General features: G+C 32.7%; 2 protein-coding genes across 2 annotated transcripts; both read left to right on the top strand.

The window, feature by feature from the left end:
* The first annotated feature begins 1070 nt into the window (after nucleotides 1-1070).
* Nucleotides 1071-7278, top strand: LOC112014192 (5'-adenylylsulfate reductase 2, chloroplastic). The gene is made up of 5 exons (XM_024046572.2): nucleotides 1071-1234; nucleotides 4493-4639; nucleotides 4860-4986; nucleotides 5711-6524; nucleotides 6615-7278. The coding sequence occupies exons 1-5, from the start codon at nucleotides 1165-1167 to the stop codon at nucleotides 6843-6845; spliced, it is 1389 nt and encodes a 462-aa protein (XP_023902340.2). The 5' UTR covers nucleotides 1071-1164; the 3' UTR covers nucleotides 6846-7278.
* Nucleotides 7279-10202: 2924 nt separating this feature from the next.
* On the top strand, nucleotides 10203-13771 carry LOC112007125 (GDSL esterase/lipase At5g55050). The gene is made up of 5 exons (XM_065767190.1): nucleotides 10203-10580; nucleotides 10747-10889; nucleotides 11922-12155; nucleotides 12713-12962; nucleotides 13322-13771. The coding sequence occupies exons 1-5, from the start codon at nucleotides 10343-10345 to the stop codon at nucleotides 13540-13542; spliced, it is 1086 nt and encodes a 361-aa protein (XP_065623262.1). The 5' UTR covers nucleotides 10203-10342; the 3' UTR covers nucleotides 13543-13771.
* The last annotated feature ends 1538 nt before the right edge of the window (nucleotides 13772-15309 follow it).

The raw sequence follows: 15309 nt of genomic DNA, 5'->3' as shown, positions 1-15309 counted from the left end.
CTTTATTAAACCAAAGAAGAGTAAGTTACATCTTGAATCAGAGCTTGGTTAAGGAAACACAGTTCCTCCTCTAACCAAGCTGAAAAATCATCTATGCCAAAGGCATATTTAGCTAATAAATGGGTTGGCCTATTGCCTTACCTACGAACATGTGAAAAAACAACCTGTCTAAACTCTTGAGAAACAGACAGAGAGCTAGAAATAATAGCAACCACAGATAATGGTGGCGAAGAGAGATCCTTTAGAGCATTGATCACCAAAAGGGAGTCACCTTCAAGAATAAAATCTTGTACACTAAGATTTTTAGCGAATTGCAAACCCACCTCCACTGCTTTCACCTCAATCTTTACTGCTTTTAGAGGGGCTAAAATCCTCTTACTAAGGGCACCAATAACATTACCTTCCTCATCCCGAATCAAAGCTCCCACACTTGCAGCTCTTTGATTTATACATAAACTTTCAATATGAGAAAGATAAACTTTAGCTTTCTAACTAAGAATATCGTAACTCAAATAATGTTTCTTAGTGCTTCCAATGTAGATGTCTACTATTCAAATTCTTCCTCCCCTGACAATCGAATTATCAAATAAAATACTTCAAACTTTTTAAAACTTTCCAATAAAACAAATCATAACTCATTATAATCTAAACTAATTTAACTCATCCTAAGGTAAATAATTTATTTGAATCAAAACAAAAAAAAAATCCCTATCATTGTTTAAACAAAATTAATAAATATAAAAGTTAGATTCATAATATGATTCCTATCACAGCATTACCTCACCAAAATAGTCAGGAAAACCGACCATTTGACCATTACTCATTTTATAAAAGCAAGTTGTAAAGGGGGCAAAGTTAAAAAATTAGGAAAGGCAAGAAAAGCTTGATAGAACTAGAAAAATTGACAATTTTAGTGATGGAAGAAGAGGTTCCACTTGACATGGACATCTTCCACTAGGAAAGCTCCACGTGGAATTAAAAAAAAGGGTAATTTCCTCGACGGAATGGCGTCCAGGTTCAATGAACCACAACAATAGGCCTTTATTTATTTTGCAAGAAAAGAATACCACAAAACACAAAACTGTTTCTCTCACTCAAATTACACTATAAAATTCACAGAGAGCCTCTCTCTCTCTAATTCTCTCTCGGCTTCTAATCTCTCTAATGGCTCTCTCAGCTTCTTCTACATCTTCTTCTTTCCTTCGCGGTTCTTCCTCTTCGCACGAGCTCAAAGGTAAATGCTCTTCTCTTTCTTTTTCAATTTTAATGTTTAAAAAAAAAAAAAAAACATTGTTTGTTGTTCTTGTAGAATTCTTGAGGTTCTTGTTATTGAACAACCTAGGCAAACAGTCAACAACTAACCTGGGAATTTGTGTTTTTTATGTTTTTTTTTTTTTTTTGGTTTGTTTATATGTAGTATTTTTTTTTTCCTTGTTTTATTTGATTAACTGAAAATAGAAAAGTCAGTGAATTGAGTTAACTCGGTGGGTGAAAAAAATTGAAGCCGTTTCAGTAAAATGTTAATTTCGAAAACGAAAATGCCATCGGCTATAAATGAACATCACATTTTGGGCTACATGGAGTGGGGCCAATGTGACACGTGGCATAGCGGGATGGTTACCACTTACCACCCAAAATCTTTGTTATTGATGCTACGTTCAATTTCACAATATGCTAATATGGTATGTAAAACGTGGTCGATCCATTTAAACAAGAGTTGATAGACAGTGTTTCTCAAAAAAAAAAAGAGTTGATAGACACTGTCTAGAGACTCGTGATCAAACATATTGTGAAATGGGGTGTGTAAATAAAATGGAGTAATTCTTTATATACAAAGTTTATTCCACAAAATTTGATGAGCGGGAAAGATGTGATTGGACATTGGTGATGAAAAAAATAATGGTAGTGAAAGTCAAATGTTCTAATCAATCACAATTCACAACTTGCTACTTTAGCCAGTTTTGAAAAGATTATGAAATATATTGCATTGTTAGCAGTTAAGATTGCTTTGTGATAAGGATGACTAGAATTTGTTTAGTATTGGGAACTTGGTTTTGCTTTGTATCAGACTTTTTTAGTTTTTTATTTAATAAAACAATAAGTTGTAAATTGGTTTTAGCTGTCTCACTCACACACACATAAAATTCAGAGAGACTGACTCAGCTTCAAATCTCTCTGATGGCTCTCTCTGCTTCTTCTCCATCTTTGTTCTTTCCTTCGCTCGTTCACTTCGCACGAGCCCAAAGGTGTTTGCTCAACTTTTTTTTTTTTTTTTTCCAATTTTATTGATGTTAAATTTTTTATAAAAGTAAAAAAGTTGTTCATGTTGAATCTCTGAGGTTCTTGGTATTGAACAATCTGGGAAATCACGAACCTGAGAATTTTGTGATTTTTATACAATAATTGTTTGTTTTTGTTTTTGGGAGTTTCCTTTTTTGTTTTTGTTTTGTTTTGTAAGTTTTAACTCAGATAGGAAACTCAGTGAATTGAGTTAACTCGTTGACCGAAAAGAATTGTAGTCTTTTCGCTAATTTCGAAAATGCCATTGGCTAATGCACATTTTGTACTAAGTTTAGGTACATGTTCAAAAAATAACAAATATTGCTTTTCAAAAAAAAAAAAAAATATAATAATAATAGTAATAAAGAATTGTTTTTTCTTGATGCTTGTGCACAATTTTACGCACTTTAACTTGTTTGTTTATTGCTTATAAATGATAGTTATTATAGGTAGTGACTAGTGAGAATAAAATAATAATGTTTGACCGTTTCTCAAAAAAAAAAAAAAATGTTTAACCAGAAAAAACAAAGAGAATAAAATAATGAGAAAGATAGTTTTAACAGTGGAGGTGGAACTAATAATAATAAATAAATAAATAAATAAAAAAGAACCCATTAGAAAATTTAGTGTATAATATTGACAACTTGTGAAAGATGTAGGACAAAATGATGTAACAAAAAAATAATAGTGGACGTGCCACTAGGGGAAAAAAATGAAAATAAGAAGAAATAAAGAAAACAATAATAGTACTAGTTATTATTGAAAAACCCAATATAACTTTTTTAATTCTGATATTAACTTAAGTGGACTCTTAATAATTCACTTGGCCCATAGGCCTATTTCTGACTTTCCCAATAAACAAAGAGCCTACTTGTGAGTAAATTATTGTTCAGTATTGAGCCTACTTACGAGTGCTTATCATGTCCATTTTTGTGCGGGTGTGGGTGTGGGTGTGGGTGTGGTCATCATTTTCATGATTGTGAATGTGGAATTAAAGTTGCAAAAGTGTCATCCAGAATTATTGCTAGTTGTTCAAAAAATAACAAATATTGCTTTTCAAAAAAAAAAAAAAAATATAATAATAATAGTAATAAAGAATTGTTTTTTCTTGATGCTTGTGCACAATTTTACGCACTTTAACTTGTTTGTTTATTGCTTATAAATGATAGTTATTATAGGTAGTGACTAGTGAGAATAAAATAATAATGTTTGACCGTTTCTCAAAAAAAAAAAAAAATGTTTAACCAGAAAAAACAAAGAGAATAAAATAATGAGAAAGATAGTTTTAACAGTGGAGGTGGAACTAATAATAATAAATAAATAAATAAATAAAAAAGAACCCATTAGAAAATTTAGTGTATAATATTGACAACTTGTGAAAGATGTAGGACAAAATGATGTAACAAAAAAATAATAGTGGACGTGCCACTAGGGGAAAAAAATGAAAATAAGAAGAAATAAAGAAAACAATAATAGTACTAGTTATTATTGAAAAACCCAATATAACTTTTTTAATTCTGATATTAACTTAAGTGGACTCTTAATAATTCACTTGGCCCATAGGCCTATTTCTGACTTTCCCAATAAACAAAGAGCCTACTTGTGAGTAAATTATTGTTCAGTATTGAGCCTACTTACGAGTGCTTATCATGTCCATTTTTGTGCGGGTGTGGGTGTGGGTGTGGGTGTGGTCATCATTTTCATGATTGTGAATGTGGAATTAAAGTTGCAAAAGTGTCATCCAGAATTATTGCTAGTTCTTTACTCCTATTGTTATAAGTATCAATTACCAGTTGGTTGTAGTAAAATAACAGTTTCATGAACAGTCATGCTTTGGTTCCAACTGTTTTGTTTTTAGAATTAGAACACTGACTTATGATTTCCCAAAGAATAATCTAGTTTAATTTTATTGAATTCTGAGCAATCTTGAATCAATGAGTTCATGATCAAATGCTACCTCCTTTGTAAGAACAAGGTAGAGGTGCGTGTGTGACTTTCAATAGTAAAATAAAATAAGAATTCTAAGTAATCTTGTTTGTATGATCTTGCAAGGATAAGTATCTAACAAATTATGAATTCAATACATCTTGTCTTTTTTGCAAAAAGACAGATATTACTTAATTTCAAACCTAGTTCTCTTGTTATCATTATTTTTATGGGATTGGGTTTATTTTTTTGCTCTCTAAGTTTGTTATTATTTTGACTCCAACAGCTCCATGGATCCATTCAGTTCGTCTGTTGGATCAATGCTCAGTGCCTGGGGATTCTTACTGCCGGAAATTCTTAGTAAAACCAATTTGTGCAGAACAGAAAAGAAGCAACTCGGTTGTTCCTCTTGCAGCAACTCTTGTTGCTCCAGGTACATTTGTCTATTCATATTGTACCTGTTCTAATACAGATACTAGCACATTAGTGATACTATGATTGTGAATTGACTCTGAAATGGAAGAAAAAAAGTGGAGAACATGACTTTCCATTTTATTATACAGGGTTTTTCTTTTACATTTTTTTTTTTTGTTAATATTATCTGAAACTGTAGTGTCTCTAAAGATTGCACCATGGTTATTGGGAATTTGCAGAAGTTGAAGATAGAATAGAGACAGAAGATTATGAGAAATTAGCAAAGGAGATGGAACTGGCTTCCCCTCTTGAAATTATGGACAAGGCCCTCGAAAAATTTGGAAATGACATTGCAATTGCATTCAGGTAACTCTATTTTTATCTTCTCCCTCAATTTTGTTTATTTAAAACTTTTAGCAGAGAAAAACATAGTTCTCCATTATAATTCACTGTTCATTGGCACAGACTAATGTTTCAGTGTTAACTTTATGAAATTAGAAAAGTTGTTGGCATTTTGGAGTTTAACTGAAATCAAAATTTCTCATCCATTTTGTTCGAGTGATAGATCTCTACTTCTGCCTTCCTTTATTATTGCTTTCTTTGAAAGATCTATGGTAACCTGGAAAAGGAAGTTACATTGTTAAGGAACCTGAGTAACTTACTTCTGAATTAGTAGCCTGTTAAATTGCAACAAGAAAATAATATAAGAAGTGAAATTGACAATTTAATTCCATAGGTTTTTGTTCAAGCAACTATTTTTCAGAAAAGGCAAATGATTTTATTTTTAAGTGGATGTATATTTGGTACTTGAGGTATATATTTAGTACATGAAGTTCCAATTATTAGAAATCACTTTGTCACTGTAATAACCAATCCTACAAGAAATTAGTTTTTAAAGGTTCTTAGCATGCAACCAGTATTGACATCTGTTTATAATTTTCAACCAAATGGAAGGTTGCTTCTAAATATATGTCACCTGCTTACTTATGGGAATTTCAACCATTTTGGCTTGATTACAAGTTACAACATTGTCAAACTTAATGCACTTGAAGACCAGGACCTAAATTTTAATTACTTTTGGTTTGCACAGTGGAGCTGAAGATGTGGCCTTGATTGAGTATGCCAAGCTAACTGGTCGGCCCTTCAGGGTGTTTAGCCTGGATACTGGGAGGCTAAACCCAGAGACATATCAGTTCTTTGACACCATTGAGAAGCACTATGGTATTCAAATTGAGTACATGTTCCCCGATGCTGTTGAAGTTCAAGCTCTGGTGAGGAGTAAGGGTCTCTTCTCCTTTTACGAAGATGGACACCAAGAGTGCTGTAGGATCAGGAAGGTTAGGCCATTAAGGCGGGCACTTAAAGGTCTCCGAGCCTGGATCACTGGGCAAAGAAAAGATCAATCACCGGGAACAAGGGCTGAAATTCCTGTTGTCCAGGTAGACCCATCTTTTGAAGGAATGGACGGTGGAGTCGGTAGCTTGACGAAGTGGAATCCTGTGGCCAATGTCGAAGGTCAGGACATATGGAACTTCCTTCGAGCCATGAATGTACCTGTTAATTCTTTGCACTCACAGGGATATATCTCAATTGGATGTGAGCCATGCACAAGGTCAGTCCTACCTGGGCAGCACGAGAGGGAGGGAAGGTGGTGGTGGGAGGATTCCAAGGCTAAGGAGTGTGGCCTTCACAAAGGGAACATCAAACAAGAAGAGGTGGCTCAACTAAACGGCAATGGAAATGGCGCTGAACCCACAAATGAGAGTGACACAGTCACTGACATCTTCAACAGCCAGAATTTGGTTACCTTGAGTAGATCTGGGATAGAGAACTTGGCTAGACTGGAGAACCGAAGAGAACCCTGGCTCGTTGTGCTTTATGCACCATGGTGCCGCTTCTGCCAGGTGAGAAATATTATTTGAGGCTCTAACCATTATTATTTGGAATGCAGGACTTTATGGCGTGTCTAACAATTTTCCTTGGCTTTTGAGCAGGCTATGGAAGAATCCTATGTTGAATTGGCAGAGAAGCTGGCAGGGAGTGGGGTGAAGGTGGGAAAGTTCAGGTCTGATGGTGAGCAGAAGGCATATGCTCAACAAGAGCTGCAGCTAGGAAGCTTTCCCACAATACTCTTTTTCCCCAGACATGTGGCCAGCCCCATCAAGTATCCCTCGGAGAATAGAGATGTTGATTCATTGATGGCTTTCATAAATGCTCTACAATGATGATGATAAATTGGTACCCTGCTAGCAAGAATTGAGTAATTTGGATGCTCAAATAGAAAATATATTATATAGGAGTTGCTAGGATGCTTACTACCATGGGCATCAGTGGAAATGCACCAGTGTTAGAAGTTGTGTATCTAAGGTACACATTATTCTTTTCCCTTGTGGTGGTGGTGGTTCCTTCAACACAGTGAAAATCATCCTGAGATTTGACGCAATTCATAATTTTGTAGAGTAGAAATTATGTAAGATCGATCCTCTCGTTGATCTCTTCATGGTTTTCAGAATAAAAGATCACAGCTCTTAACTTGCAGCAGTGTAAATTGAGCTTAAATTGTATTTTCATTTTCTTGCTTAATAGTTGTACTTGTAGTTTACTTCAAGCAGTTAGTAAATGTGATTGAAAGGTTTGTAGGCCATGAATAGGCTGTCATGCTTTTCCAAAGCTACCTAGATGTTAAGTTCATGCCTTCAAACTTGTGCAAATGGGTGGTAGCTTCAAAAGTATTTAAATTGAACCAGGAACACTCACTACTGGTTAAGGCCCCTGATAATGTTGTCTGATCTAAATCTCACCTCTTGTTGTCAACTGACAGCAATGTGTAAATATCGAAACATTCCTCAGATCCTCCAAATGGGCTTTCATCATTTAACCCCTGCGCTAAACTAAGATTCTTCAGGCCTAAAGGGACCTGTGTGGGCCAAAACTTGACGATTAATGAGAATCTCAGATCATCCGCGGTTCAGCAATTAACAGCTATACTCACCAAAGTTTTTTAAAAATACTTTTCAGTTTTCAAAAAAACTGTAAAATAGTCTCGAGTCTTGTAATTCAATCTGTTCGTATTTTTAACAGAGATATTTAAAATTCAAATTCCTTCCCCTCGACGTGACTTTCGAATTATAAAATTAATTAATAATAATAAAAAAGTTGTATCAAACTATTACATTCTCTTCCCCTAAATCCTTTGAGCTTCCTTCTTTTTTTAAGCTTCTCATTTAATTCAACTAATTGTAGACTCATGCGATGCGTGAGAATATATATTATTTTGTAATGTAGTATAATGTATAGTTTATTTTCTAAAATTATGAAGATAATTTGCTCTCCTTCAAAATTGAACTATTTCTAAAAGAATTTTTATCTCTCTATCACTACAAATATATTATCCTACTATTTTTGGTGCCTTCTTTAAAAAAAAAAATTGGGTGTATTTGATTGATATTATTCTTTTTTTAAATTGGTCTATACTATTCAAACTTTTGTTATATTGTTTTATATTTTTCTTTTTCTTTTTTTGATACAACTAAACTTTTTTAAGTTTTGAATTAATTATTTGAATTTTTCATTCTCTTAAAGAGATTATCATGATAGTTAAATCTCATAACTTATTTATTATCGATATTACTCAAATAATTGATTGACACATTTAAATATATAGTCATGTAAATTGTATTTTGATATGAACTCAAATTCTCACTTTCAATATATCTAAGAATTAACTCAAATAAAAACTAAAAAAAGGGAGAGAGAGTACATGTGATGAGGAACTCAAAAAACACACTGAAAAAATATATCAACCTAATGTAGGTATACGAAAAAAAAAAATTCATCAATTAAAGTAGTAGAGTTGCAAGAATGAATAAATAAGAGAGAGAGAGAGAGAGAGAGAGAGAGAGAGAGAGTAATCACATTTTTTTGGACAGAATTTGAGAGAAATAACAAATTTATACTATAAAAGAAGACGAGTACAAGACTACTAAAAAGAAAAGGTACTTATAGACACCAAATTATCCAAACCATGTTACGTAATAGAGTAACATTATATCATCATATAATGCAATGAGATAACATCTAACAATCAAAGAAAAAAAAAGGATAACAAATTAAAACACAACTAAATCACATCAAATCAAAGTAGAGTTCAACACAAAAATTCATCAACATAAATTAGAGATGCAATAAAGAATTAAAAATCCACAAAAAAAAAGTAGAGAAAGAGATTGTATTCACTTTTTTATGTGGGCAAAATATGGATTGAATGGAAGAATGAATATCAAAATTTTCTAGTAAATAATGTGGGGAAAAGAAAAGTCAAAATAAAAGAAAGACAAAAGAATAGAAGAATTGCAATGTTAAAGTAGAGTGTGGTGGGGATATAAAAAGGTAAAAACTGGGGGATATTGGAGGAAGTATAATTGGAAAGTGAGAATTTAATAAAGAGAAAAATAATTAAAAAGAGGAAAGAAAATGTTCAAAATAGATGGATGATATGTCTATTGACGTGACCCAATAAATAATAATTAGATATATATAAACATAGACGTGGCTAAACAACTTTTAGACATATAGTTTTTTTTTTTCTTTTTTGGTTGAGGGAGAGACATATATTATATGTTATATATAGATATAAATATAGATAATAATTAGGTATAAATATATATTTTAAGTTTATTAGGTATAAATTAAGACAAATATTCAAGTTTGGCGAGATGTCACGTGCGAGTTACTTGTGGCCATAATAGAAGTAGAGTGAGGGTCACGACAGCATACCAGGTGGGAAGTTACATTAATGCAAGAAAAAGTCGTTTTAATTAACTACAAATCTAGGAACCCTTTTTTTTCATTTATCTTTATTTTAATTATAGTTAAGAGTAAGATTTTATTAAAGAAGGCATAAAGGCCAAAAGGGCCAAAACCTATTGGGCTACTAGCTAGCTTTAGGAAAAATCTAAAAAATGATACCTGAGATAGGTTAGGATTGAATACAAATCCTCCATATCACAATTTGTATTCTACTTTGTATTTATATATATTTATTTATTTATTTATTTATTTTATTTTAAATTTTGGCTATTTTATAAAGAAAATTAAACAAATACATAGCAAATTATGATTGGTAGAATATATAGTGAATACAAAAAAAAAGTACAAATAATTTATATTCAGTTAGGTATCCAAGAATTACTCAAAAACAAAACAAAAAAAAACAAAACAGCTATAATAAACTCATCCAATTTGAAAGAGATGAAAGAATGTCATTAATTCAATCATCAATCCCTCTCAAGGAGCCCTCATTAAGAATTTTGTGCGATTGTAATGGACATTTTGTCCATCCTCCCTTGTTCTTCGGACTCCAAATCATGTATTTCCTTTTTGATAATTGCACGAAGGATCGCTCCACTCATTTCAGGATTGTGAGTCTGTGACTAAATACAAGAAACGAATCAACTTTCCATAAAATATTTTTACTCAAAATAAACAGTAGTTAAGAAAAAACAAAAACAAAAACAAAAACAAAAAAATCTAGTAAGTTTTCAAGACTCTGTCCATGTAGGCAATGTCTTAAAGACATTGTTTATTACCGACATAATATACACCTCATCCAACTCATCTGCTCTATAAATTAAATCCCAAACGTGCACTGAACCCACATACCAATTTGAGAGAGAAAGAAAGAGACAGAGACAGAGACAGAGAGTAAGGTTTGCTTAGCACAATGAAATGCAAAGTTCTGCTACTGACTTTCTTCTTCATCATTATAGGCTTCAATCTTTCAAAGGCTCAAATGGTTCCAGCCATTTATGTGTTTGGAGACTCACTGGTAGATGTGGGAAACAACAATTACCTCAAGCTCTCTCTTGCCAAGGCCGATCTCCCTCACTATGGCATCGACTTTCCTAACCATAAAGCAACTGGGAGATTCACTAATGGCAGAAATGCTGCAGATTTTCTTGGTAAGTTAATCAAACATATATCCCTTTTATTCTTTTATTTATTTATTTTCTGTTCACTGTACCTTCACGTGTTGGAAAGCAATATGTTGTTTTCGTTTTTTTATTTTATTTTATTATTATTTTAACGTAAATTTCTATGTGAAATGAATGGAACATTTTGCGGCAGCTGAGAAAGTAGGATTGCCAACTTCACCACCATACTTTTCTCTAGTAGATGATTCAAACAACAATAATAACGTTTCGTTTCTAAACGGTGTTAGCTTCGCTTCTGGAGGTGCCAGAATTTTGGATGGCACCGACCCATATGTTGTAAGTGAATCAAAAATCTTTTCCTAATTAATGCTATGTTTTGTGTCTTTAAGACTATTATTTTGGTTGATTCTCTTCAGTTTTTCTGTACCATTTTTTTTTTGTGTTGAAGCTAAATTTCTTGGTATGAAGCTAACATATCACTATATTAGTTTCTTCTACAACATAAACCTTTATCAATTAAGATACGCCTACGCCTACGCCTATGATTCTCTTCCTTCACGGTCATGTAATAGTTTGCTATGTGTGTAAGTCTTATTCATCAAAAGAAATGTGACCCACAAAAAAACTGCGTGTTAAGTCTTATGTAGCCAATTTTTTTTCCAATTGAGAAACTAACATAGCCCACATGAAATTGAAAGACCACTGAGCTATAGAAAAGACCTGAGGAGGCCCAAAACTGGGCTTTTGGAATTTGGCCCATATACCAAAAGCCAGAAATTTTCAATTCAAGAATCAGAAAAAGCCACTCTGTATCTGACAGTTGAGGTGCTAAAAGGCCATTGGTCCTTCAACATTGTAGAAGAAAAACAAAAGAGTAATACACAAAAAATAATTGATTAACATATTTCACATCACTTAGAGTTAGTCATTCGTAAGTTTTTACTAGTTCAGTTTACTATTAATATCTCTTATTTATTTATCGCTAATAATTTGTAACATCAGTAAATATCAATTTTTTTGCCGCCTATAAACTTTCTAAAAAAATAAAAAAAGAATGATGTCTAGACATTTTCGTCTAACAATTGATAACATGACAAGTCGCGAGAATAATATCATTCTCAAGTGGTGCTAGTTTTATTATAGGGTTTTTCATTTTTATTAATATAAAAAAGTGGTATCCGAGAATTTAGTTATAATATTCTATTACTTATTCTATTGATTTAGATTCCTCGAAAACCAAACTGATAACCCACTACCCACTACTCACTACTCGTGGGAGTTTTATTATAGCCAATTAGTTATTATAATTACTGGGAAAAAAAAAGATGTTTAGCTGACAAATTGTTTTGTTTTTATTCACTCGTGCAGTTCCAGTCAATACATTTGACACAACAAATAGACTACTTCTCAACCGTGTATGAAGACCTGTACAAACAGCTAGGATCCTCTGGTGTAAAAAATCATTTATCAAAATCTATTTTTGCTATTGTGATTGGAAGCAACGACATCCTTGGCTACTTCAGGTCGTCCGATCTCCAAAACAAGACTACCCCACATCAATACGTGGATTCAATGGTCCTTTCACTGAAAGACAAATTAAAGGTAACCAAGTTGTTACTTTAATTTTAGGAAACAAGAAACATTATAGTGTGAGGTTGCATAGGGGTCAAGTCAAACCAAGTTTTAGCTTATTAGAACTCTGTTGATGAAAAAATAGTACTACTCAGGATTGGCTTGAGCTCTAGTTCAGCTTAGCCTATCAAGTTTGAGTTGTGCTTAGCCAATAAAATTTGAGCTTAGCTTGTCAATTCTTTGAGTAGGCTTCACTGGGCTAGCTTGACTCCTTTTGAGTCTCAATTCTAGATTGTGACAATAACATGAATTTGTTGCATATTATCTTATATATATAAATTTTGTCCAGAAGTAAATATTGAAGCTATTTGTGACTTGTGAGCCTCGTCAAACTGTGACAAGCTATGGAAAGGACTTTCTCATATAGTAAATGAACCTTAAAACTAGACCTTAATCTCAGTTCAATGTTCATTAATTGATAAGCCAGCTGAGCAAACCTTTTTAAGAAGTCAAATTATTGTGATTTGTATATTATGTAATTCAATTTAAGTCTTTGCTGATCATTTCTTTATCAAAACTTTGTGCAGCGGTTATACAGTTTTGGTGCACGTAAATTTGTGATTGTTGGAATTGGGAAAATTGGATGCTGCCCAGCAAGGAGGACGGAGACCAAAAATGAAAAATGCCGCGAAGAAATAAACTTCTGGTCTATTAAGTACAATATAGGCCTTATTTCAATGTTGCAGGAACTGAAGTCTGATCTTAAAGACATACATTACTCCTACTTTGACACTTACAAAGTCTTGCTTGACTTCATTCAGAGACCAGCTACTTATGGTACAACTGATCATTTTCTTTTTATAAAATAGAGATAAAAAAATATATAGATTTAAAAACCCAATTACAATAACAAGTTGGCAACCAAGCTTTAATTTTAGAATTTTGGGTTCAGCTATAGATCCTAAACAGATTAATCAGGTCAGTGACAAGTATTCATTTATGTCATTATATTCTCTGAAATCATACTTTAGGTTTTAGGTTAGAAATTAAGTCCAAAATTGACACATTGTTACGTAGGCACTACTTGGTTTTTCAGGAGTACCATGTCCTTTTCATTTTTCTACCTTTAGTTTGCTTTCCTTTCAATTTTTCGTGATAAAAAAGAATGATTAAAGACCTTTCATATTTGATTGCAGGATTTGTAGAGGTTAAAGCTGCTTGTTGTGGGCTGGGGACCCTTAATGCTGAGATTTTTTGTCTGCCAATTGCTGCGTATTGCTCCAACAGAAGTGACTACATCTTCTTTGATCGAGTCCATCCTACAGAGGCAGCTCATCGCATTTTTGTGAATCATATATTTGATGGTTCTTTGCAATACACATTTCCAATAAATGTGAAGCAGCTAGTAGCTATTTAAGCTCACCAATAAAGACAACCCCTATATTTGTAAGATGTTACCTCCTAATGATTGTGCCCCTTTTAGAAGGTCTAAACATAAAAAAGCAATACAAAATTTTTTCATCTATGGTTAGGATTAGTAGTGATTGACTTTTAGGGAAGTGACATAGGTTTTAGTATATGTGCATCAAGATAGTTGACCATAAAAATAAGCTCTCCCAAATAATGCAAGAAATTTTTTTTTTTTTGCATGGTTTCTTTCCCGTTATACTTACAAAAGAAAGTCCAAACAAATTGATAATATACCCTTGTTATGAGGTTCACATGTTTAAGTTTCTTTATATTCATGTTATAATTTTAATTAATGAGGAAGTGGGTTCTAGTTAGTTCTACTCGTAAAGTTTATTGTTGTCGAATAAGAAATCTAGTGTTCAAACCCCCCCTCCCCCAACACAAAAAACCGATTGATATTTTAGCCTAATAATAAAGAGAAATCATTATAGAGCAAACGTCATAGGTTGAAATTCTATCATATCTTACAAAAATAATTAAAAAATAATAATGAACAAAAATAACCACTCAAACAAATATTGGATACTCATGAATCACATAGAAAGCATTACAAGGCCATCTTCAAATTTTATATCGATTATCTTCATGGTTTCTTTCTAGTTATAGTTACAAAAGAAAAATCAAACAAATTGATAATATACACTTGTTAGGGCAGGGGCGTAACCTAGAGTTTTTGCTTGTCTTTATGACAAATCCAAATTATCTTCTAATGAAGTGCAAATTCGTCAGTTGAAGTAAGTGCGTTCGGATGGAGCCAAGCATTCGTCTCTATGATTATAGAGATGGTTGGATAGCTCCCTTCGAATGGTCACTGGTGTGGTGCCTGCCACAACGTCTCCGATGTCGAAGTCAGTATAAGAAAACTCTTTGGGAAAGAATAGTGCGATGCAATCAAGCAAGAAATATTTCTTAGTGAGTTTATGTACCTTATGTTGGTGATGGGAGGGTTCTATATATATATTTCTGTAGCTCCTAGCCATTGTGGCTGTTATGGTAGCTCTAATGCCTCTTTTAGTAACACCTCATGGTCAATCATGTGAGATTTGATGGCCCCAACGGTCTGCATAGTTGTCTTTGTAACTGCCTGAAACATTTATTTGACTGCATTGAATGGCTTCTCTATCTTCGTCAGTAATGTGACTACTTTGTCGAAGGGACGTGGTTGACTCGTCTGTCAATTCTGCCTCGTTGGTCCGGATGAGACCATCTAGGTAAGTTGTGTTCATCAATCCCATCATCTTCTATAAATAAATAAATATCAGAACATCTTATTTGACACCTTAATCCAACTCAAAGAAAAAAAAATTGAAAAAAAAAATGATGAGAGAAAATTATATCCAATTTGAGGAAAAAATTATGATGACAATGAGAAGTAAAGAGTGAAGTTTTAAGATTAAAAAATAAAGGAGGAAAAAAAGAATCATTAAAGTCCAATACACAATTTACAGTTTTAGACTTTCAAGAGAAAATTATATCCAATTTTTTTTTATGACTTGATAGTTACAATGCGAGATGAAGATTTAAAACATGGATGTCTTCATTAGAAATAAAAAGATGTGTCAATTGAACTACGAGATTCTTGACATTAATATTGTTAAATTTTATGTGTATATGAGAGATGACCAAAAAATTATTAGTTGAATATAGTCTAAGTTTGTAACAAATATACCTTTTATATATATTGAGTATTAATTTATCATATGATACAAAAAAA

Source organism: Quercus suber, unplaced genomic scaffold (assembly GCF_002906115.3).
Source record: "Quercus suber isolate HL8 unplaced genomic scaffold, Cork oak 2.0 scaffold_782, whole genome shotgun sequence".
Taxonomy (NCBI): Eukaryota; Viridiplantae; Streptophyta; class Magnoliopsida; order Fagales; family Fagaceae; genus Quercus; species Quercus suber.
This window is presented reverse-complemented; position numbering and strand designations above follow the sequence as displayed.

Coding starts and splice junctions, on each gene's coding strand:
- LOC112014192 (XM_024046572.2), top strand. CDS start 1,165: ATGGCTCTCTCAGCTTCTTCTACATCTTCTTCTTTCCTTCGCGGTTCT. Junction 4,640..4,859: donor AGCAACTCTTGTTGCTCCAG/GTACATTTGTCT, acceptor GGGAATTTGCAG/AAGTTGAAGATAGAATAGAG. Junction 6,525..6,614: donor CATGGTGCCGCTTCTGCCAG/GTGAGAAATATT, acceptor GCTTTTGAGCAG/GCTATGGAAGAATCCTATGT.
- LOC112007125 (XM_065767190.1), top strand. CDS start 10,343: ATGAAATGCAAAGTTCTGCTACTGACTTTCTTCTTCATCATTATAGGC. Junction 10,581..10,746: donor AAATGCTGCAGATTTTCTTG/GTAAGTTAATCA, acceptor ATTTTGCGGCAG/CTGAGAAAGTAGGATTGCCA. Junction 12,963..13,321: donor TCAGAGACCAGCTACTTATG/GTACAACTGATC, acceptor ATTTGATTGCAG/GATTTGTAGAGGTTAAAGCT.